At 50.4% G+C, this 23492-nt stretch overlaps 9 protein-coding genes across 9 annotated transcripts; 4 read left to right on the forward strand and 5 right to left on the reverse strand.

Moving 5' to 3' along the window:
- Nucleotides 1–197: 197 nt before the first annotated feature.
- On the forward strand, nt 198–4159 carry HO133_010770 (uncharacterized protein; the record flags this gene model as incomplete). Its single annotated transcript, XM_037301621.1, has 10 exons — nt 198–292; nt 687–771; nt 823–945; nt 1001–1051; nt 1103–1243; nt 1295–1342; nt 1396–1413; nt 1467–3681; nt 3732–3907; nt 3980–4159. The coding sequence occupies 10 exons, from the start codon at nt 198–200 to the stop codon at nt 4157–4159; spliced, it is 3132 nt and encodes a 1043-aa protein (XP_037153255.1).
- Nucleotides 4160–5074: 915 nt separating this feature from the next.
- HO133_010771 (uncharacterized protein) lies at nt 5075–6133 on the forward strand (the record flags this gene model as incomplete). The annotated part of the gene is made up of 4 exons (XM_037301622.1): nt 5075–5216; nt 5291–5377; nt 5533–5819; nt 5888–6133. 4 exons carry the CDS (start codon nt 5075–5077, stop codon nt 6131–6133), a joined length of 762 nt encoding a protein of 253 aa, XP_037153256.1.
- Nucleotides 6134–6828: 695 nt separating this feature from the next.
- On the forward strand, nt 6829–10560 carry HO133_010772 (uncharacterized protein; the record flags this gene model as incomplete). Its single annotated transcript, XM_037301623.1, has 10 exons — nt 6829–6894; nt 6958–6987; nt 7045–7117; nt 7169–7240; nt 7295–8007; nt 8053–9295; nt 9350–9579; nt 9663–10044; nt 10096–10267; nt 10320–10560. The coding sequence occupies 10 exons, from the start codon at nt 6829–6831 to the stop codon at nt 10558–10560; spliced, it is 3222 nt and encodes a 1073-aa protein (XP_037153257.1).
- A 563-nt stretch (nt 10561–11123) lies between these two features.
- HO133_010773 (uncharacterized protein) lies at nt 11124–12008 on the reverse strand (the record flags this gene model as incomplete). Its single annotated transcript, XM_037301624.1, has 1 exon — nt 11124–12008. The coding sequence occupies one exon, from the start codon at nt 12006–12008 to the stop codon at nt 11124–11126; it is 885 nt and encodes a 294-aa protein (XP_037153258.1).
- Nucleotides 12009–12571: 563 nt separating this feature from the next.
- HO133_010774 (uncharacterized protein) lies at nt 12572–15772 on the reverse strand (the record flags this gene model as incomplete). The annotated part of the gene is made up of 3 exons (XM_037301625.1): nt 12572–13628; nt 13685–14384; nt 14437–15772. 3 exons carry the CDS (start codon nt 15770–15772, stop codon nt 12572–12574), a joined length of 3093 nt encoding a protein of 1030 aa, XP_037153259.1.
- Nucleotides 15773–16096: 324 nt separating this feature from the next.
- HO133_010775 (uncharacterized protein) lies at nt 16097–16929 on the forward strand (the record flags this gene model as incomplete). The annotated part of the gene is made up of 2 exons (XM_037301626.1): nt 16097–16328; nt 16385–16929. 2 exons carry the CDS (start codon nt 16097–16099, stop codon nt 16927–16929), a joined length of 777 nt encoding a protein of 258 aa, XP_037153260.1.
- A 273-nt stretch (nt 16930–17202) lies between these two features.
- On the reverse strand, nt 17203–19527 carry HO133_010776 (uncharacterized protein; the record flags this gene model as incomplete). The annotated part of the gene is made up of 2 exons (XM_037301627.1): nt 17203–17715; nt 18214–19527. The coding sequence occupies 2 exons, from the start codon at nt 19525–19527 to the stop codon at nt 17203–17205; spliced, it is 1827 nt and encodes a 608-aa protein (XP_037153261.1).
- Nucleotides 19528–20739: 1212 nt separating this feature from the next.
- On the reverse strand, nt 20740–22591 carry HO133_010777 (uncharacterized protein; the record flags this gene model as incomplete). Its single annotated transcript, XM_037301628.1, has 2 exons — nt 20740–22178; nt 22237–22591. 2 exons carry the CDS (start codon nt 22589–22591, stop codon nt 20740–20742), a joined length of 1794 nt encoding a protein of 597 aa, XP_037153262.1.
- A 347-nt stretch (nt 22592–22938) lies between these two features.
- On the reverse strand, nt 22939–23468 carry HO133_010778 (uncharacterized protein; the record flags this gene model as incomplete). The annotated part of the gene is made up of 3 exons (XM_037301629.1): nt 22939–23072; nt 23126–23185; nt 23243–23468. The coding sequence occupies 3 exons, from the start codon at nt 23466–23468 to the stop codon at nt 22939–22941; spliced, it is 420 nt and encodes a 139-aa protein (XP_037153263.1).
- Between the last annotated feature and the right edge of the window lie 24 nt (nt 23469–23492).

A 23492-nucleotide genomic window follows, 5' to 3' on the forward strand; every position in this document is an offset into this window, starting at 1 on the left:
CTACAAATTAGATGTAGGAAAGCACAATGCGTGGTTCAGAATTCAGAGAAGCAGTGATTCTGTGGGAAATGTTGTTCTAGAAGTTCGCTAGAAGCCTTTCCCGACGGAAACGTGCAGGAATTTGCTAGCATGATTGGTTTTGATATTATCCAACTGACTCAAAGAGCCTCTTCCCATTTTCCCCAACCATCTGAACCATGCCTTGGAGCGCCAAAATCGCCCCGCGCTGTGGAAAAGGAGGGGTAAAGATGGATTTTGAGTTTGGTGAGCTCCATGGGTGTAAAGAGCTTTTGTGAGGCTTTGGCGGTACTCTACTCGTACCTTGAATTTGGAGTGCACGAGTGCAGATATCGCTGGTGTCGCCTGTGGTCCTCCTGCAAGATACGGTATCTAAAGTAGTACTGCTGTGATTGGTACTCACCATACTGCCTGCTTTCCTTTCCATATCGTGTCGATGCAGATGCTTGGCTAGACCCTTCTTTCCTCATCGTACTACTCCATTGAATTCTACTTCCCTCCACCTTTCTCCTTCTGCGACTTCTCGCGCAGGCCTCTTAAACCTCCTTCGTCAATAACAATGTACGTGCATCAATTTCAATATCTCATTATTGAAGACTCCTATTCTTGGACTCTGCCTACAGGTCTCCGAACCGTTTATGAAGCCTGACACCGATTCCGGCCTCCAGGAAGTTCGGCAAGCATTTGCAGAAACGGCAACTCGACATACCGGAATACGCTGCAAGCTTTGTCAACTATAAAGCTCTCAAGAAGGTCTCAGAGAACTTCTCAACCATATCGACCTTGTCGCTTACACTGGAATAGCTCATCAAGCAGCTGAGCGCTACGCCAACCCTCCTACCCCAAAATGCTACCAACACAATTCCCGAGAACCTGGACCCTCAGGCTTTGCTGCAGGCAAACAAAGCAACTTTCTTCTTCAGACTGGTACGGTATCCCTACTAGCAGACGTTCTCCACAGCGAGCTTACAGCGCCCGCCAGGAACGAGAGCTTGAGAAAGTCAATGCATTCTATCTTCAAAAGGAGGCTGAGGTTTGCTCGACGACAGGATTTCTGGAGAGTCAGTGGCTAAAGACTTTATAGCTTAAGCTCCGCCTCAAGACTCTCCTGGACAAGAAGAGAGTCATGCAAGCAAGAAGTGCGACCGCCTCCAAGATATCTGCAAGCTTTATCACCCTCGAAGAAGGCTTCCAACAGTTTGGAAACGATCTAAACAAATTACAGGTGAGCACCACTACGTGTGGACACTATTCTCGCATGACTGACAGCTACAAGCAATTTATTGAGCTCAACGCTACTGCCTTCTCTAAAATACTCAAGAAAGTGGGTGACGCGCCTTCGAATTGCGACAAGTACCGCCTGCTGACAATTCGAAGTGGGACAAAACCTCCAAGGTCCGCTTTCTCGGCTTTGCGTCGCTCGGCTTCGGCTGACCCCTTTTTCATAGTCACGGACAAAAGAACTATACCTGTCACGTGCTGTTGAAGTCCAGCCCTGCTTCAATCGAGATGTGATCAGCGACCTTTCGGACCAAGCTACAACCAGTCTGCTTGAGCTCGGCGCTTGGGCCGAGGGCGAGAAAGTCCAATACGATTCTAGCAGACCGGCCGAGCATACAGTGACTGGCCAGTCGATCGGTACCGACAACAGTGACACAGATTCCCAAATACTTCAAACTGCAAACACCGGAAATCGGAGCGGCCTCCAGGATTGGATCTCGCGGCTGAAAGAGTCACCGGATGCTAGGGAAAGATTTACACGGACTTTTCTAGCTGCTACCCCCGAAGCTCCTGAGGAGTCGCTGAATATACTCCTCGAGAGTGGTTTGGTGGATGTCCACGCCGAAGACGAGATAAATGAGAGAAACTGCCTGCACGAAGCCGCAATATCCGGTCGAGATCTTGTCATGAATATTGCTCTACGCAGTAAGGTTGATGTTGCACGTGTCGATGTCTATGGGAGAACACCTCTCCACTATGCCTGCATGTACGGTCATGTCGCCATGGCTGGAGCTTTAATGGAGAGTGGGCCGAATACCATCGACTATCTAGACCACGACAATTTCACACCGTTGATCCACGCCATCGTTCACCACCAAATTGCTTGTGCTCAAAAGCTCCTCGCTTATGGTGCCCGCATTGATCCAGAAAGCGAGTCGGATCATGTTCCTCTGAATCTGGCTTGTCAGTATGGATCAGTGGCGATCGCGAATTTACTGCTTGAGGAGCAGGCAAAGTTACTCCCAGATGCCGAAGGTCTCTTCCCGCAGCATCTTGTTGCCCGATCAGGTCAGAGTCCAGATACGCTTCTAATGTTGGAGCGTTATGGCGCAGATTTAGACCAGCGCGACAAGCTGTACCAATGGACCCCCTTATTTCATGCGGCCTCCGAAGGTCGCGTAGATTGCATCCGAACCTTGCTGGAGCGAGGTGTTGATGTTCAGATATTGGATGAGAAGGGGTTTTCCGCCATGTACTACGCAACTTGGGAAGGTCATCTTCAATGCATGAAGCTTTTAAGTTCAACAGATGCTGGGATTTTGGACGTACCTCGAATAACCACGGAACATTCTCTTATCTCCCCAGTACCAGCGAGCTCGGCCCCTGTGCCACTGGACGCAGATGGTATCCCGGATCTATCTCTCCCGCCACCCATCATTCCACTCCGTCGGTACGGTCACAACTTCTTGGACAATAAGACTTTCATCCAACTAAGCTTTGAAGCAGTAGGATCTGATGCTATAGTGTTCTACCATGACAGCAAATACCCGGCGGCTCGTCTTACAATCTCTTCCAAATCTTCCGATGTGATACCTCGGAACATCATGCTCCCGATACAAGAAGATTTCAAGATCATTTCTTTTCAAATCGACAATCTAGATTCTTTTGCAATTGATTTCGACATCTTCCCTACATTCGGATCCAAAGTCATAGCCAAAAGCGTGGCTCTGCCCAGCCTTTTCAGTGCCATCGCCAGCAGCTCCGGTCTCTGCTGTCTACCATTATTCGATCCCCGACTGCGGGCCATTGGCCAGATTAGCTTCAATTTCCAGGTTATCAAACCGTTCCACGGCATACCGCTAGATATCACCCATTTTGCTACTTACTGGAGAGCAACAAGTCAGCTTGATACCCACCCAAATGCGTTCATTACGGGTTCCAGTTTGTCCGGAGATTATGTGCAGCTTTTTGTGCAGCTGACCAGCGATGGCGTACCTGTGCTTTATCCTAGATGGTCGATCAACCACTATGGAATGGAGTTTCCTATTGCGAGAATGAGCCATGAGCAATACCTGTCCCTCGGATCCCAACATGGTAGCCGCGACGAGATATTAACGACGCTGCCACAGAAGACAGTTGAAGATATTGCGACCATTTACGTGACACTCGCTACGTCCTTTGTCACTTTACGAGATGTCCTCGCCTACCTCCCGACCAGCATACACGTCGATATCCAAGTTCTCTTTCCAACCATTGTGCAGGAGCGAGCTCTAGGCCTTAGCCCTAGCCCGAACATCAACAACTACGCAGACGCTATCTTGAAAGATGTCTTCGATCATGCTCGGTCGACAAAGGAGCAGAATGCTGATTTTATGAGGTCCATCGTCTTTACATCCTACAATGCGGATATCTGCACTGCTCTCAATTGGAAGCAACCTAATTGTATGGATTCCATCTTCTGATGATGATTCCGGCTGCTAACAAGTCTCCAGATCCAGTCTTGCTATGCAATGATCTGGGGGCGAAGCGAGAAGCTGCAAGGCCTGGTGCCATTGGCCAAGGCGCTGTAGTTCCAAGCAGCGGGCATCACTCAATGTCTGTCAAGGAAGCGGTCCGAATTGCACAAAGCAACAACTTCATGGGACTAGTCTGCAGCGCGCGCTTGTTGGTAAGCTTGCGGTCTCTCATCACGCGCTCTTGATGGCTGCTTAGGAGTGCACTCGCTAACAACCTTTCGTAGAATGTGGTACCTCCCTTGATTGAATCAGTAAAAGTCGCTGGGCTTGTACTCGTTACAGATACCTCGGAAGAGAATTCGCCAAATGGCTCTGCAGTACGTTCGTATCGGATGCCCGAGGGCGTGGATGGCATGCTCAAGGGTAATGGTATTCTGAGGTTCAATGAAATGATTGACATGTAAGCATTCTACTGCCTACTAGCGAAAATCATCAACTGCATTTGGCGTTGTGATGTCCGTTGTCATTGATTCCGCTGGTAAAAGTGTCAGATAGACTACGATAATAGTCATGCACTTAGTGGAGGTAGAGTAAAGGACTCTTAGGACTATGGTCAGTCCAAGAAGCCGAGGCTCAGAGGCAAGAGCTAAGCAGGGGCAGGAAGAGCGCTTGTCACGGATCTTGGCGAGCGTTTTGCGCCAATAGTGTCTGTGTTTGCGCTTTTATCCCCTTTTCTAAGCGTGCACCAGCATTTCCACCAAGTATCATTGGTGTTTCAATTCTATCCTATTTGCGGTTCACAACCCTTGAACCTTAGAAATGAACGAGTGAATGCACGTCGGAAAACAATTGGCATTCATCCATTACGCAATCCTGGCAACAAAACGACGCTGACTGTTTTGAATTCGAAACACGAGATGGTCTCAGATCTCTGACCGCGTGTGGCCGTAAATGCATCCTATGGGAACTTCGTTGCCATGCATGCGCTCAGGTACCCTACAAGCTGATCATCTGGATTCGCAAGGCGCAGGAATGGCAGGTCGGGGGCTCTTACTTCATTGGACTCGTTTACATGCCACTCGGGGGCGTAGGTATCACATTGTGTCAGGACTCGGAAAGGGTGAGCTGGCGGCTCAAGAGCTACTGATCTGGAAGGGAGCAAGCTTCAAAGTCTCGATGATTCCCATTCTCTTGGTATGTTTCGATTTGCGTATTCAATTCCTGGCCGCTGCAGTCTTACTTTCAGCTTCGCTCGTTTGACGCTGCCTCTGGTAGGACCCACACTCTTTTCTGCTGTCCATCGTGGTGGAAAATCTTCGTCTTGCGTCCACAAGCGCTTCCTTTTTTATTTTGAATTTCACTAAGCACATTCGCACGCCATGCTGGCCCTGTTTCTCGCCTTGGCAGGTCTTGCTGCTGCTCATCCGGCTTCCGTTCTCAATAAAAGGCAAAGCTACGTCGGGATAGCTACCTTCAATGACTACTCTGCTCAAGGCAACACCAATTGTGGAGCGAGATCTGGTACGTGTTTTATCATACGTCCTCTGAACCCCTTTGTGCAAGCTGCCCTCTTGGGAATATTCTAATCTGCGCAGGTGAAAGCGGTACTTACGGCGCCGCTGCATCCGATATCTCCCCTAATATCTCAGGTGGAACATGCTCCGGCAGCACGGATCTCTCCGGTACGTACATTTCGGAGCTGGGTCTCCTTAATCGGTAGTAAGATCGAGTCATAAGACTTGTCTCGGGAGCAAAAGGACCTTTCTACTCCCAAGACCTGTCTTGCAACTCAACTTTCCGCCTCGAATAGGCTTTGCTGACTCCAAAATCTGCGTAGAATGTAATGGCCAAAGCCCAGTCGCAGGCTGGACGCACCCAAGCTGCCCGACAAGCAACTGTGGCACGTGCTACACGGTGACGCACACTGGTAGTATAGGGAGCTCTATTGGCGGTGTAGGAAACACTGTGACGGTTCAGATCATTGATGCGTGTGCGTCGACGAGCCCCTCAAATTACTGCAAGACGGATATGCCGTCGACTCAGAGGTGTGGGGATTCGGGTACGAATCAACTGGATATTGACACGAGTGCTTATATGGCGTTGACGGGCCAGGCGTTTGGGAATGTAAGTGCTAATGTTTCTTTGCATTTGGTGAAGAATCAGAGGACAGCAGGCTGATGGTACTTTGCTAGGGACCCACGCTGAATATAGCCATCTCGCCATCGTGCTGCCCAGGGGATCCTGGCTGCTCAGCTTCGACATCCTCGAATGCAGGTTCCACGTCTCAGACTCCGGCAACCCCTGCGTCTGATTCTTCACCAGTGTCGGGTGGGAATGTGGCTACTGATGAAAAAGTTGCTGAGAAAGTTGCCGCACCTTCAAAAGTTCAAGCTGTTGCACCTGCGGACGATGATTCTGATCCTTGCCCTGAGCTCTGAGCTCTGGAGGGGGACGCGGGGGTTTATTGGTAGATTGATTCTGACAGGATGGCTGCATGCCTGGGCGTAGAGATATGAGAAACCTCATGTGTATGGAAGCTGTACCATTATGTATATTGTAGCAAGCTCCGACTGGGAACCAACAAGATTGTCCTTTATGTGCAAGAGCTATATGAAATGTAGACTGTAGAACAGCAGAAGCCCAGAAATATTTCCAGTAATTCCAAGACCATGGCAGATACTCCGTACTCGTACTGGCCTACTTGGAGAGGGGGAGGGGGGCACAGAAAAACTGCTGCCAAGCCACGCTAGACGTCACTCCCTCGGGTGTCTTAGAGCCTCAAAGCACTGATTCGACGCGGTCCTGTCCACACAACCCTACCACGTCTCGCAACACCGCTCTCACGATCCCGTCTCTAAACAGCTCAAGTTCAGTCCTTACCTATGGGACCTGACTGACCCTTTTGCACTTGCATCCTTCTATCCTACCTGTTGAACCCTTTGGATCTAAGCCTCCCCCCACCTATAACACCTCTTCCTGCGCCCCACCCGCGGCCACTTCAACCCACAGCACAAACTGCTGTCCTGTCGCATACCAGTATCATAAAAATCTCTACAACGCAACTGCATCTGAAACCGCTCGTGAGCTGCAAAAGCTCCAGAGATAACAGCTCATCTCGAGCAGCCGCATCACTATGTCTCTCTCCGTGGAGGAGCTCGACCAGACGGTCAAGCAATTCTACGAAGGTCGCGGTGAAGTGGTATGATTGGGCACAGCTCTTGCCACCACACTCTTGCGGTCCTGAAATTGACTGGTGATACAGCAAAAGCAAGCGCAGAACACACTCAACCAGGTAATACTCAATCCTCTCTCACTGTCCAGCAGGATGGCCGCTAACATCCTCTTCTAGTTCAAAGAGAACCCAGATGCTTGGCTATTAGTGGACAAGATACTGCAGGAGGCATCATACCCCCAAACCAAGTGTTAGCAAGCCAGAAAGTCCAACGTAGTGGGGCCATGCTAACCTGCTTCAGATATTGGTTTACAGGTCCTCGACAATGTCATCATGACAAAATGGAAAGTCTTACCTAGGGAACAGTGTCTAGGTTGGATACCCCGCAGCTTCTAGAAGGTCTGCCGTCACTGACTTGACCTTGTAGGCATACGGAATTTTGTGGTCAACTTTATCATCCAGAGCTCAAGCAATGAAGAGAGCTTGAAGACCGAGCGAACCTTCGTCAATAAGCTCAACCTAGTACTCGTCTCCATTCTCAAGCAAGAATGGCCACACAACTGGCCCACCTTCATCAACGAGATCATTTCCTCCTGTCACACCAACCTATCGATTTGCGAGAACAATATGGCTATTCTGCGCTTACTTTCAGAAGAGGTGTTTGACTATTCGGCCGACCAGATGACCGCGGCGAAGACGAAGAATCTGAAGAGCACCATGTGCGCGGAGTTCTCGAACATCTTTCAGCTATGCTCGGAGGTCTTGAGCACTGCAAATCAAACAAGCCTGATAAATGCCACACTGGAGACTCTGCTACGTTTCTTGAATTGGATCCCGCTCGGATTCATCTTCGAGACGCCAATTATTGACACATTGCGGAGCAGATTCTTGGAGGCGCCCGAGTTCCGCAACATATCCCTCAAGTGCTTGACAGAGATTGGAGGCCTCCAGATAGGGTCATCATACTCATACGACGAGAAGCTTGTACAGATGTTCACGGAGGTCATGACGACCGTATCGAAGATCATCCCGTTGTCCGTCAGCCTAAAGGAGTCCTACGAGAAGAGTGCCTCTCGAGACCAAGAATTCGTTCAAAATCTAGCATTATTTTTATGCAATTTCTTCTCCGTCCACCTCAACGTGAGTGCGCCCCGTCTTCTCGATTTCTATGCTAAAATCTCCTAGCTCATCGAGAATCTACCTACAAGGGATTTCCTTAATCATGCACATTTCTACCTCATACGGATATCCCAAATAGATGATCGAGAAATCTTCAAGATATGCCTGGAATACTGGACGAAGCTGGTGCAAGAGCTTTACGAAGAGATGCAACAACTACCTATCACGGACATCAATCCCCTCATTAGCATGAATTCAAGCGGCCTTGCCAATGGCGGCGCACCTCACCCCAATGTCCTAGCCAACTACCCCTTACGCAAGCACAAGTACTCGGAAGTGCTTTCACATCTACGACAAGTCATGATCGAGAAGATGGTTCGGCCTGAAGAAGTCTTGATTGTCGAGAACGATGAAGGCGAGATCGTCCGCGAGTTCGTAAAGGAGAGTGATACGATCCAGCTATACAAGACGAGCCGAGAGTGCCTCGTCTACCTTACTCATCTGGATGTCGTCGATACGGAGAATATCATGTCCGACAAGCTAGCCAGACAAGTGGACGGCAGCGAATGGTCATGGGCCAACTGCAATACTCTCTGCTGGGCCATCGGATCAATATCTGGGGCCATGAACGAGGAGACGGAGAAGCGATTTCTTGTGACCGTCATCAAAGACCTTCTAGGCTTGACAGAGATGAAGCGAGGCAAGGATAACAAAGCAGTGGTTGCCAGCAACATCATGTATATCGTGGGCCAATATCCACGGTTTTTGAAAGCCCACTGGAAATTCTTAAAGACAGTGGTCAACAAATTGTTCGAGTTCATGCACGAGACTCACGAAGGTGTCCAGGATATGGCGTGCGATACCTTCATCAAAATCGCCAGCAAATGCAAGCGTCACTTCGTCGCTCTACAAGCTGGGGAGAGCGAGCCTTTCATCGACGAAATTGTTCGGACACTGCGGAAGATTACACAGGACTTGAGCCCCCAGCAAGTACATACATTCTACGAAGCTTGCGGGCACATGATCAGCGCCCAAGGCCAGAAGAGTGTGCAGGAGAGACTGATTGCGGAGCTCATGTCATTGCCGAACCAGGCTTGGGACACAATCATCTCCCAGGCAAACCAGGACCCTACGTGCCTACAGGATGGTGAAACCATCAAAGTGGTCGGCAACATCATGAAGACCAACGTGGCAGCTTGTACATCAATTGGCAGTTACTTCTACCCACAGATCGGACGCATATACAACGATATGCTGTCAATGTATCGAGCTACAAGTCAGATGATCTCGGACAGTGTAGTCCGAGATGGTAAGCCATGATCTTTGTTAAAGCTGTGCTGATAAACCTGCTAATGCTTCGAAGGTATCATTGCAACGAAGATGCCCAAAGTCCGTGGCCTTCGAACCATCAAAAAGGAGATCTTGAAGCTTATCCAGATATATGTTGAGAAAGCTGATGATCTCGAGGCGGTCAATGCTAACATGGTTCCCCCGTTGCTCGATGCAGTATTGGTCGATTACAATAGGAATGTCCCTGATGCTCGAGATGCTGAAGTCTTGGACGTGATGACCACAATCATTAGCAAACTAAACGTACGTTGGACCGTCTATACATCGAAGTATTCGGTTAGAGCCGTTCTTCGTGACGCTTTACGCACAGTGCTGACAGGCAATAGGGACTCATGTCCGACAAAGTACCGACTATCATGGAAAATGTCTTTGAGTGCACTCTCGAAATGATCAACAAGGACTTCTCCGAGTATCCTCAGCACCGAGTGGAGTTCTTTAAGCTGCTAAAAGCAATCAACCTGTTCTGCTTCCCTGCCCTCTTGAAGCTCGATGGACGGCAATTCAAATTCGTCATCGACTCATGCATGTGGGCTAGCAAGCACGACAACCGGGAGGTGGAGAATACGGGCTTAAGTATGTGCATCGAATTGATGGACAACATGGCGGAGCACACCGATCCACAGACATCGAGCATGTTCTTCCAACAATTTTATATCACTATCTTGCAAGATGTCTTCTTCGTATTGACCGACTCGGATCACAAAGCTGGTAAGGCGAGTAATTCCATACGCTACCTCAGTATGCTAACGTCTGGGTCAGGCTTCAAGCTGCAGTCGCTTCTGCTCTCACGGATGTTCTATTTTGTGGAAACCGGAAAGATTACAGAACCGGTCTATACCCCAGAGCAATCGCCTGCTGGCACATCAAACCGACAATTTCTCCTGGACTTCATCGGTCATCTGCTACAAAGCGCATTCCCGAATCTCCAAGTGTAAGTCAATTCTCAATACACTCTTCCATGATCACCAACTAACTATTTCTAGTGTACAAATCCGACAATTTATTGACGGTCTCTTCACCATGAGCGGCGACATTTCCAGGTTCAAGCTCCATATCCGAGACTTCTTGATTCAGTTGAAAGAGTTCTCCGACGACAATGCCGAGCTCTACGCCGAAGATCGAGAACAGGCCCAGCAGGCCGTAAAGGACGCCGAGCGTGAACGTGCAAAGCAAGTCGGAGGTCTGATCAAGCCTTCGGAGATTGATCAGGACGATGAGCTATGACTAGCTAAGGAGCTGAGAAACGAGTATGCAAAAGGCGGGATCGACCATGGCTGGCCATCCGCACCCACTCATTATTCGATTGATCTCGGAGACGGTCTGGACGGCTGGGGACTTTACGAGCTTTGATGCTTCCTGGAGCATGGGGCATAGCAATTCCCATGGACCTTCAAGTGTCCCTTAGACGCATTAACGTCAAAACAGTGGAGCAGAGGATTCAGATTTTCGAAAACAGAAAAGGAACACGAGAAATATTCGAGGCGCAATGGTGCATTCAAAGGGTGCATGTTGGGGATACCATGATCCAAGCAAGGGTAGGATGCTAGATTTAAGGCGGCCTTCGTGTAATATTTAGTGCTTGCATAGGAACATCACACGTCCATCCAAAGCCCGTTCTCCAATAATTTCAAACATCAAAGTCCGCTGAACTCTTACCAGAGTGAGCATCCTCTTACCAGCTGGCAGTCTTGCCCAACCGATGCAAATCTCCTCACGCAGAACCCGTAAGATTTTCCCCACCCTTTAATCCCCCCACTCCAATCGGCACGGTAGAAAATACTTCTCAACTACAGCGGCGGTACCCACTCCTCCCTCTCCCTCTTCCCACCGTCATCTCCTTCTCCCGCCCCAACCACAACCTTCACAGCACCTCCCTGATCCCCCTCCCTCCTTCCACCCTCACCCGTTGCCTCCTTCGCCTCTGTGGGCGTGATGCCCGTAGTCAAAAAGTGGACGTGGGGTGCTGCGGCAACAGCCGAGCCGCGACGGGCGTCGGGAGAGGGTGGCATCGGGGGGGAGGTCGGCGCCGTGGTGGTGGTGGTGGTGGTGGTCGAGCTGGTCGGTATCTCGGGCGAAGTTGTGGCCGTTGAGCTGGCTGTGGATGTCGAAGCGGGACCACTGGGAACAGAAGTCGCCTCCACCGGAGCGGCCGCGCAGGTGGGATGAAGCTCCCTTGGAGCAGCAGCGACCGGCGACGGGGTCGGGAAGCGAGCGGGCGACTTCTCCCGCGCCCGCGTGGCGAGGAAGAAAGCTTTGGAATGCTCGCAGGCCCGTTCCCTCTCCTCCTTCAACTCCGACAGGTCCCTCTTGTGCTCCGCGTACAGCGCCATTTTCACTTCGATAGTTTCAATGTCGTGGACGTGCTTCGTTTCTTCTCTTAGCGCTTCCAGATCCTGGGTATGTTCTTCTTTAAGCGCTTGAACTTCGCGTGCATGGCGCTCTTCAGCGATTTGGAGCGCCGTGATGGCGGTGGCCTCTGCTGCGGTGGGGGCGTTTCGGGGACGCATGTCGTTGTCACTTGGGTATCTGTGCACGGCGCCGTAGCCTGAGATGTCGCCGCTGATGGTCGGGAGGGAAGAGTTAGGCGGAAGAAAGGCGGAGGCGTGTTTAGTGTGGACGTTGGCGTCAGGGTTGGTAGTGGAGTGGAGGCTGGAGTCGGGAGACGAGGACATCTTTCGAGAAGTGGCAGGTCGATGTCGACGTAGGTGGGTTTGGGCGTTCGGGCGAGGATGTGGGTGGCTGGTTGGTGTTTGTAGGGGCCTATGGGGAGCGAGAAGTAATCCATGTGGATGTTATTTGAAGCAGAGATAAGCGGTAGAAAGTACAAAATAAGAAGAAGTGATGAAGAGTATATCGCGTGTTGTAGGATATTGGAGTTTATGTGTTCCTCTATCACATGGATGAGTTTTAGCTTGTGTGTTTAGTAGAGAGACTTTGACCCGCTGTGGTGGTTAAAACTTGCTCAATTTGTAGCAACCTAGCAGAGGCTGTGCCGTCATCCCATGGCCAGAGATTTCGACAACAGGATCAGGCGAAAAAGAAGTGCCCATAAGAACGAGCAATGGCAGCATGCGCAAAAAGACTTTGTGCGAAGATTGATGAAATGAAGTAAAATAAGTGTTTGCTTTCATATGCGCAAGAGCGATGTGCAAAAGTCGGGCAACCCCTAACTAATCACATGCAACCGCAGCGTGCACAAGTGCATTCAAGACCAGCGCAGGCTCTCTCAAACCATTCACTTGAAGCCTGCAGGTCTAGCTTTGACCTTCATTTTCCTATTCTTAGCAGGACGACCACCGAACTTCCCAGACTCGACCTGGCTCATGGTGACCACTCTCTCTGTCTGCTGGCTACTGCCCTGCATATCTTGAGTATCCTGGCCTTGCTGAGGTTGACTGCCTCCAAGTCGTTTTGGTGTTGGTTGGGATGTTGGTCCAACGGTATTCTCTCTTTGCCTCTTAGGTCGCTTTTCTGCTCGTCGACGCTGCCTTCCTTGCGAATCATATTCGCTCTCGTCTTCCGTCACAGTGGCTTGCTGAGCTGCTTCCCAGTCGTACTTGGCTGGATCACCACCGACTTGCCAGTGGCCAAGAAGATTTGCCAACTTTTCGGGCAGAGCTGGCTGGGGTGTCAAACTTGCGTACACCCGTAGTCGCTGGCTCGCTGGGTCTTCCGAACCTGCGAGAGAGGATACAGAGCTTCGAGACCGTAGCGATGGCGTCGGCTCAGGTGTTGGTAGAGCCGCGAATGCAGATAAAGGCATGAAACCAGCGTCCTCGGACATCTGTGATGATGCTGATGGCGGTGAAGGCACTGCATCTGAGCGTTCTTTGCCCTTGCCCAAGCTGGTTGCTGATGTTCGCCTCCTAACGGGGAGCACAAACCGTGCGCCAGCCTCCAAGCTTTGGGTTTGATCCTCGTCATCTTTGCTTCTCGTCCCCGAGCCGATATGCATTGCATAGCTGGCAAGACAGATGTTGCCTGCCATGTCTCTCAATAACTTCTCCAACGCAATTCGTACCCGGCCAGGTATTCGACGTGACAACGGCACTATCCAGGTTTGGATCAGGGTTTCGTAGATCGAAGACAGCTCAGCGGTATTCCGAATACCCAGACCTGCCCGCAACGTAAGTGTCAATATAGTCGAGACCATCAATTGTCTTTCTTCGTCCGTGTTCTTGCCACTCTCATATTCAGAAGTCAACTGTTTGATGTCGTCCAAGAAGTCGATGAAGTCACCGGACGCCTTGTCTAAATCGAGTACTGAAACGCTCGCATTCACTATGCGAAGCCTATAAAGATAGCATGAGTACGGAAAGCCTTCCTTGGATCATAAAGTTTTACATACAGCGTCTCCATAGTCGGAACTCCTAACGCAGCCTTGTCCTCTACCTCATTTCGAAGGAGATCTAGAACTTCGTGGAAGGCCGCGGCGGGAGGTGCTTCGGTCAATGTGCTATGGATCTCGTTCTCCAGCCACTCAAAGTTTAAGGTACAAGGATCCTCTTTGGATATTGCAAGGTTTGCCCGACTCTCAACGTCTGAATCTTTCTCAGCAGTACCATTGTGTGGCGAGTCTTCATAATCTCCATCCACAAATCCATTGGGGACAAAGAAGTCGCTGAAAACTTTTGCTGGAGTTCTTGCAATTTCTGAGCGGCTGATTTTTTTTGGCGGGTATAATTCTGCTTTGAAATCGGTCTGCACCTCCGCGTACAGACACTCCGATAAGGCCAGGTCGTTAGTGAGTAAGCTGAGCTGGTAGAACGCTACATCGTTTTCCAAGTAGGTTTGCCCCAGCCCAGATACCATAGAGCCCTTGGGACTCTCGTATTTGATAGCCTTGAGAATTATTGCTGAGATCCTAGAGCTTCTGTGCGAGCCATGATGGTTTGCCCTTGAGGCCATGATATCCGGCCCATCTTTAGGTAGCGGGAGGAGGTAGGGATCTGAAGCGGAGGGTGCTAAATTCGAGAGAGACCTTGCATACCGAAATGTAAAGGCGTTTGCCAGACCAGTCAAGCGAGAGTAGAGTAGAACGAGGGTTGCTGGAGCATGATAAGCAAATGCAAATGTACGAGCACATGCAGAATGACCTACTTTCTCTGTCGTCATCACGGTCCCCACTCTCGGAGTCTTCAGCAACCCGCAAGCGCAGAGAGATGTCTTCGGGGTCTCTGAAATGACGCCAGGAGAGTAAGCACTTCGCACCCGCTGCCACCTCTTCACCTTTGCGGTTCCCAGCAGAGCCAGCAATTTGCAGCCAGAAGATGCTGAATGTAGTTATCACGAAGACATGAGTCGAGTCTTTTGAACTCCGCTTCACATCGAGAATCCACTCCGAGGTCGTCGTCGATACGAGGCTCGGTGCAACGAGTCGTCTCGGCTTGCCTGCAATACCATAGACCGCAAGCATCCTTCGACGGGCGACGACGATTGTAGAAAGGTCACCAGCCCATAGCACTGTACCCCATCCGTCTGCGACGCTGGACGTAAGGGTCTCCCCTTCAGGCAAGCCACCGAGCAACCCGCCGTCCCGGATCTTTTGGACTGTCCAAGACTTTTTTCCCCTGGCTTGCTTCTCCTTTTTCTCAATATCCCAGAGAGCCCAACCACCCTTTTGATCGACGGTTGCGATTTGTTGGTTGTACCACGGATTGAAAGCAATATCAGAATATGGCGCGTCATTAACCTGGTGGATCGGTAAAGTGACAATATGATTGACATTCAGACGAGATGAAGGATTGTGGTTTGAGGCTGCGTGGGCAAACGGCAGCATATCAGCAGTTCGCCGTAACTGAGGTCGAAGCACCGACACAGCACCATGGCATCGAACAGCGAGCCAAGAACTCGGTCGACCCTCAGCTTCCCCAAAGACCAATTGTTGTATAGGGCTACCATTGCCAGACCACCATCCTTCTTCTCCGCCCTTGGCGCTGAACGCACTCAATCGTAGGTTTTTACTTCCTTCCCAACCCAGCTTCTCGTGATTCAGCAGTACAAGTCTCACCGCTTCCCCCGCATCACCTCCCGCGACAGCAGCAATGGGCACTTTTTCAGACCTATGGCCTATGTTGTCTAAGTCGACTGCTTCTCCGAATGCCAGCAGCTCTGACACAGTTGGATCATGGCTAGATGTGACGTCTTCGACAACCTCTGATACTTGCGCCAATGCAGGCAGTAGAGATGAGGCAGGTAGCAGCTCGGGGTATTGGTGCGTGATATCTTTGATGTTTTGAGCGCGCTCGGTAGCGCTCTGGATGTGCGCGGTACGGCCAAGCAAGGGAGACTGCAGTGCTCTCACTGGTTGTCCGATCAGCTTCAGTTCTCGGGTTCTGCCTGGCTGCCGAGGAAAGTGCCATTCATGATTTTCGGAGTCATAGCTAGGCTCGCCGAAATGACCATAATTAAGGTCAAGAGGGCGGGCCTCACTCATCCGGGTTTTCGTCGAGCCTTGATCCAGCTGTGAATCCTAACAGTAAGAACGTTGATCATAACGACCTTGACTTTCGTAGTAAGAAATATGGAAAGGGTCTGATCTCGCTTCTCAACAGGTTGTTAATTGAAACTTGAAAGTGAATGGTTACCAAAGTTTGGCAAGCGCCAACCAGCGCATAGAAATCTGATGTCAGCTCAAAGCGGTATAGCGGGCGTTGCTATGCACTAGCGAAAGGTAAACAATCAGTTGAATAATCTTCGCCTTTCGATCGACAGCATCAAAAGCCTCCGCAACATCCTCTACTCATTACGCCGCATAACAATGTCTACTCTCTTCGAACCATCTCTCTCCACCAGCGCTATGCGCGCCCCACTCTCCACTGCAGACGCGCCATCAATGGCCGACAGCCTGCCCGCCATCACCTTCGGCTTCGACGACTTGCGCGAGCGTATGGCACGCTTCACAGATCGATTCGACGAGTTCATTGCCAGAGGACGCAGACAGGTCCTGGAGGAGCGAAACCAATTTTGCATTAATGTTGCCGAGCTACAAGGTAAATCAAACCGCTTTTCTCTACCGGAGGGGCGGAATCGCTGATACAGTACGCAGAGGACCAGCGCATGAAGCACAAGGACATCGAAATCCTGGCCCAGAAATCGTCACACCACGCTGCCGCTCTCTCGGCCCAGGAAGTGGAAACAGCAGAGATGCAATCGGCCATTGCAGCCATAATCCAACAACGCGATTCACACGCCCAACACCGGGACCGTTTGAAGTCCGAAATAGCCTCGTACAAGAAGCAGATCGCCGCCCGGCGCTCTGCCCAACAAGCCTATGCGAAAGAAATAGATGCCCAATCCCGACTTAATGCTCCTGAACTGGATTTCTGGGAGACGTACCTGGGACTGAGTATCGAGGGAGCCGGGCAGGTGGATAGGCTCAAGTTTGTATTCAGCAACCTAGATGAACGGGACTGGGAGAAGGAAGCCTGGTTTGAGCTTGATACGGAGAGGAGGGAATACAGGGTAATAGGGTGCCGGCCGAAAGTTGAGGAGTGGGAGGTGGAGACTTGTGTCGAGCGATTGAATGAGAGCAGAGATTTGGGAGCATTTTTGAGGGGGATGAGGGAGGTTTTTATTAGGGGGATGAATTAGGGGTCGGTACTATCTGTTTCTGGTCATGGTAGGCGCCTTTCAAGTGTTCTGATTGTATGAGATATCTTGAGTGAATGAATGACAACCAACGCTCCATTGTTTTGAGAACTCAGTACTTCAAAGGCAAAGCATGCTCGACATCCGAATCATCAACATTTTCTGCAACGAATATACATAACGGTTTACGCCAATGCAGTCCGCAATCATCCTGCCTTCCCAGGGGTATATTTGAAGGTAACCATAAATGCTTGAGTCCGTGCTGTCGTCATCCTCTTACCGATGTCCAAAAATGTCCATTCGGTTGTACTCATCAGCCTCATCCTCTTCTGCATCATCACTCATATCTTCGTCCGCGCTATCGTCGCCATCTTCTTCTTCACTGCCGTCACCAATAGCCATCTCATGATCTAGGGTTGGAGAAGTGTGTCTTGATCTGGGACTTTCACCGCCCCAAAACTCCATTTCACTCTCCCAGTCTTCATCTGTATCCATTGAGTCGTCGGCGTCACTGCTACTAGCTGCCGGGCTTGGCTGCGCGAAAGGTACAGTATCCGGAGCGACAGAGTGTGCGTTGCGATCCCGTAGGTTCGGCCATGCACTACTCTCGAGGAGACTTTGGATGCTACCTGACGGCGGAGCGGAAGTTGTTGGCCGGCGCGAAATGGTTGTGGGTTGCCTAGATCTCCCGCGAGAGTTCGACCTCGAGACAATAGAGGGATCTGCAATGCTCTGAGGAGCATCCTGCGCTTGTGCAGGCTCTCCACCTCTATCTGGGCCAGCGAGAATCTGCAGTTGCGCTGTATTGTAAGAGTCGCAACTTCAAGATGTCAGCTTCTTGTACATGGTCTTGACGATTGAATATTCGCTTACACCGCGCATTTTAATCCGAGCCAGTGGTATTTGACCGATGTCTTTGCGCTGCAATCATTGCAGTATACCCAGGCTTTCGTGTCCTGAAATTCTGGTGGCATCGGCTGAGTTTCAATCGCTCGCTCCAGGTGCCTGAATTGCCACTCCATATTGACAATACTTCTACTGCAGATCGGACACTTATAGGAACTTTTCATGTGTTCGTAATAGCATCGGTGATGTATGCTGTGACCGCACTTCATGAACACCACAGTTTGAGGGGAAGTGAACATGTACTCGCCGCATATAGGGCAGTCACAGTCAGTGGAACGTTCGATGCAGCGATGGGTGTCTTGAATCGATACGGACATGCATACACAACACGTCTAGATTTCTTAGCCAGTAAAGCAAAGGCTCTGGTTTCAATGTACTTACTTTGCAGTGGAAGAAGTCTTTTCCTAGGCCCTTGCCCACCCGACATATGCCGCAATCATTGCAATGGTATATACTCTTCTCAGGATCGTCATCCCAAAGCTTGCACACATCGCAGTAATACCAGGCCGCTCGCTCGCTACAAAGCGCGCACTCTTCCGACGCCGGTTGTGCGCAGCCGCAAAGCATGCATAGCATATTCTTTGTCTCCCTCCGGTTGAGCATATGATCTTCTACCGCATCATGGCAGAAGCGGCAAGTATACCATCGGTTGCAAGCGGAACATTGTAATTTGATGTTTCGTTTATAATGTTCACATCCTAGAGCCTTCGTCACCTCCTCGATTTCCATTGACGATCCTTCATGGTCTCCATCTTTTAAGACTGGGAGTGGCTTCTGATAATATGTAGGTTTCAAGTCATCAGGTGACAGCTGGAAAGGATTTGGCTCATCACCGTTCGATGATGATGACGTTGGCGGTGATAAGGTTTGCCTCAAGCTGTCGGTTGACTTGGGAGAAGAAGGTGTCCACGGTCGATCCGAGCTATGACGGCTTCCGGGTGAATGCGCTCTAGGGAAGTGAGGTCCGTGTAGGCTTTGTTGTGAAGAATTGTGCTTCTCCGTCATCAGGCCATGTACCAATCTCGCCTTCTCCTCATTTGAGCTATCGGTTCTTTGTATTGCAATGATACGCTTCCGCATAGGGCCCATTCCATCGTCTTCTGGCAAAGATCTATCTCCAACTCCACTGCCGGCACTATCACCACGACCCCTAGTATCCGGTGTGTTTGTTCTAGACGACTGGTCGGACCCATCTGCTGGTGACATGTTTGCATCGATGAGGGAGCGTGATGAATTGCTGAACGAGGATGTTGTGGATCTTAATCTATCAGGTACTCTATGGAGTAGAGGATTTGAGACCTCGTCTGCAGCGGTCACAATATATGATACTGGATTCACTGAATGCTCAAGGTTGTCTGTATTTGCCAAAGGAAATGCAGTCGAATTTGGCAGTTCATGCCGTGGCCAAGCATGATGATCTCTATCCTCGACAGATGTCGGTGAGACAACTTCGGGATCACCAGTGATAGTAGTCAAGAGATTCACATCGGTCACGATGTTCACATGAGGCGGCTCTTCCTGCACTGCCGTAGCTGCTGCCGCCGGAGATTCGAAGTGTGAAAAGGATGGCTCTTCATTGCTAGTAAGAGATGGACGTAGATTTGTAGGATGCGGGGACTCAGTATTGGAACGGGAAAACCTGCGGGCTTGGCGAACAACGGGATCGATGAGGAATGAGGATATGTATTGGCTCATTAGATTTGATGGTGGTGTAAGTGGATCAAACTGAGAGGGTCCTCATTGCTTGACATGTGATTTTTTTAATTGATTGATGGTGTTTTGATGGATTCAGGTACGGTACGATGGTTCAAGAGGAGGAAGACCCTGAAGCGTCATTCACGGGAATCGGTGAATCGGTAAATCGGCCTGTGGCTGAACATGACCGCCGCTATTAGGGGTTCCAGAGCTAAGTGTGTGGCTGTGTACGAGTACCATGGTGCACTGAGGTAAAGCAATTACGACTTGCTCGGTGATACGCCAAATAACGCAGCGTGTCCATCAATATTAAAAGATGCCTACTCTTCCCGATCTTTCGACTCGCTGCCAAATTGTAATGACTGGAGAATGCGCGAGCGACTACATTCAATTTAGTCGGACTTGGACTAATAGGGATACAACTGGTGTTGTTAGTTGCTTTGATGGGAAATAGAAGTCTATGGATGGTCCTGTTTGTTCGAATGACATAAGAAATGCTGACGGTAGGTTGCGAGAATTTTCCTTGTCCTGTAGGGGGCGAGGGATGTGAAGCTGATCATAAAATTTAAGATGTTCATTATTTGAAGAGAACTCAAAGACCGCCGAGAAGCCTCTCTCGAGATTGTCGTACCTGCCATAAAACTGCCGTCCAGACTGAATATTGTAATTGGATACGAGTAAGGAAGATCAGAAAAGGTCAATTCTTGGTACCTAAGTGCCACATCGGTAAAAAGAGGGTTCCTAGGCAACATATTGGACCGTCCGCCGATCGAGGCTGAATTAGTCCAGTCGATGATGTTTCGAGTACAGGCATGTATCCTCTTCCGTGCGCATCGTTTGTCTATTTAATTCCAAAAGGGGAGCAGCTAAAGAAAGTCCATGGAGGCAAATAAGTGACCGAAGAAAAGTTCTAATCTCGTCACTTCGTCAGTGTCTTTCGAATACAGCAAGCTCCAAGGCTCATAACTGGATTTGATAGATAGTGGATGAAACTTTACGTGCAATAATCAATTGAGCCAAAAACCTACTAAGCATGCTGTGATGAGCTTCTCCTCTGACACCAGAATTGGAATACCTGTTTGATGAAGTGCAGAGAGGGGCCCGTCCATCGGCAGCAAGATGCAAAGCTCTCATAAACACAGCCACGCTAAGATCGAAAACGCTAATCCCTTTCATGGTTCATCTTCCCCGGAAAACCCAGGTCCTGTCTTTTCAAGCTCCCACAGCCTTTCCCTGTTCGTTCGCCTTTCCCGCTTCCAATTTCCTCGCTTTCTGCTTCTCAGCCCAATCCCTACTTGCTATCCTACCACGTTCCGCTGCATCAGCTCTCGCCTTCCTTGCTGCATCCTCTTTCTCCCTTTTCGCTTTCTCACGTTCCATGATCTCGACTTTAGTTCTGCCAAAGACCTCTCTGCCCTTCAGCTTCTGGTGCGCACTTTCGTCTGCGGTGAGCGCCGGACGATTTGCACCCAGTGCACTGGGAGCGCGAGCGGTGATCGAGGGGTTAAGAGACGGACCGCGGGCAAGGCGAGTGGAGCCATTGGCGGATGGCTGTGTCGAGCCGTTGGCTGTGGGTAGGGTAGAATTTTTGGCGACTGAAAGTGTCGAAAGGCGTTTGGATGGACTGGCGGTAGCCATGGCACTAGGACGCGTGACAGGCCTAGATTTGGCGCCGCCATTGCTGGGTTCACGGACACTGACTGGCTCTCCTTTTGCCATGCTGAGGCGAGCCTTGGTTGCTGCTGTGAGTTTGACCTCAGGCGCATGGCTAATACGTACAGGACGAGCCTTGAACACTCGTGGCTTGGGTACCTCTGCCTCTTCGCGCTTCAACCGCTCCTCGCGTTGCTCTTTAAGTTTACGTGCAAAGGCATCCCCAGGAAGCTCAAAGTTGGAGCGAGTAGGCGGCTTCGTAGATTTGTGGGGCTGAAAGGGTGCTTTGTGGACGGAGCTGATACGTTTCTTCAAGGTAGCTTGGGGTGTGGGCTGGCCCATCCTCCGAGCAGAAGCAGGATTCGGGAGTGTGACTCCAGGCTTCTCTTCGGTAAGACTCGCGCTCGGTCGTGCTTCCGTGTTGGGGGCTCCAGCCGATGGATCTGACGTCGCTCGCCCGGCAGCTGTGCTTGGTCTCCCCGTTGCGATTTTCTTTTGGACACCTGTGCCCTTCTTCATTCTTACCGAACCGCTAACTTTCTTCTCCATAGTAGTCGACCGAGCCTTTGCTTGCTTCTTCGATTTGAGGGACTGTACGCCGTCGGTGCTTGCAGGGATCAATCCCCCAACCTTTTCGATCTCTTCCTCAAGAGCATCTAAGGCTTCAACGGAGTCTTCGATACGTGACATGCGTTTGCCAGGAGTCCGAGTCCTAATCTGCTCCACAAACGAATCATCTTGGTTGTAATCCTCGGTTGGCAGCATATCCATTTCCTCACTGGTTGTCATCTTGAGAGGTGTTCGAGACTCAATTTTTGCTACAAAGGAGTCTTCTTTCTCTTCCTTGCTCTCCGGCATTGTCATATCATCAAGTTTCTGCATTTCAGAATCGAAGTGTGGTGTTGTAGGTTTTGGTGACAATTGTCGGCTAGCTGTGTTGGCGGCAGCGGACGGTGGGGTCTGTGGTCGGTCATTATCGATAACAATTTCGTGTGTATCTAATCCGACATGAATCAGTGACCGCACAACTGGAAGCTGGTGTCCCATGGAACATACTCTGGGAGCCATCCTGCAAGAGATCTCGGCAAGCTTCTTTGGCTGCAGAGCTGTGTATGCTCTGGTCCTCATCTTCCAAGACCTCAACACGCACTTCTTCAGCCTCCTCCCTTATTTGTTCATTAATTTTCTTTGCAGTGTTTCCTTTCTTTCCTTTCCCATTTCCCTTCTTCGCTGGCGCCACTTGTTCTTCAGAAGTGTTGGTCTCTTCGCCTTCGGTACCTTTGTTGCCCGCAATTTCACCAAGAGGGACACGACCTTTAATCGGTGTCTGTGGTAAAGGTGTTGAGGATGCGACATCTGATTCATCCTGTTGCTCCATAGAGCGCAGCGCGGCGCGAGTAACACGAGGCATGGTTGTAAGCTATGGAAGGATAATGATGCTACGATTGCAAAAAAGCCTGAGCGGCTTCCACTGTGAGCAAAGAACCTCTTTCTTGTAGTCAATGTAGCGGTATTGATAGCACGTCCGATGCGCGACTCGAGGGTTTTTGTGAATGTTTACATAGCAACCGGCTAGACCCGAGTCTAGCGCGACCTCTTTACGCGCGTGCGCGCTCGCGCTAGCACAGTCACTTCTCCCAAGCGTTTGCTCAAAGGAGTGTCACTCCGCTGCAAGTGACAAAGTAAGGGTGCGGATTCGAATGACCGTGGGCTCGCATGGCGACAACCGCTGGAGTTATGGCATTATTTCATCCTTGTTTACTCTTCCTTGTGCCATTCCGGGGTCGACTCGGACTCAACCGGTATGCGCACCATGGTCTGAGGCAGAGGTATTTCAGGTTTATCGCCGGGCTTCTCTTCGTCTTCGGCTGTGCTGGGCTTCGGTACTTTCACTAGCCGTACGTCAGCATGGCAGTGGCTAAAGTGGAGTAACATGGGTGCCTACTTGATGCCATGTTGATCGCTCTTAGAACATTATGCCAATTGGATAGAACTGCTGCCACCGCTGTTGCGTACCCGTTATCAGATTTTGGCAAGCACCATCTACTCCGGGGAGTCCTACCTTCTGTCCCCTCTGACAACGTAGATAGCTTTTCTTCTAGCGCCTGCATCTGCGCTGCAAGTCCTCCACTCAAATCCCGCAATTGTTTGAGATTCTCTAGCTCCGCCTTCTTTTCGTTGATTCTTGCCACCAGCATTCGAGATTGTCCTGTTGATGCAGAGTCGTGAGGCCCCATAGACGGATGCCGTAGGCCCGGGGTTGGCTGTGGGGGTCGTTGGTAGGCCATGGCTCGGTGGCTCAAGTTCGAATA

The sequence above is a fragment of the Letharia lupina genome (assembly GCF_014066315.1).
Source record: "Letharia lupina isolate WasteWater1 chromosome Unknown contig_9, whole genome shotgun sequence".
In the NCBI taxonomy this organism is placed as follows: Eukaryota; Fungi; Ascomycota; class Lecanoromycetes; order Lecanorales; family Parmeliaceae; genus Letharia; species Letharia lupina.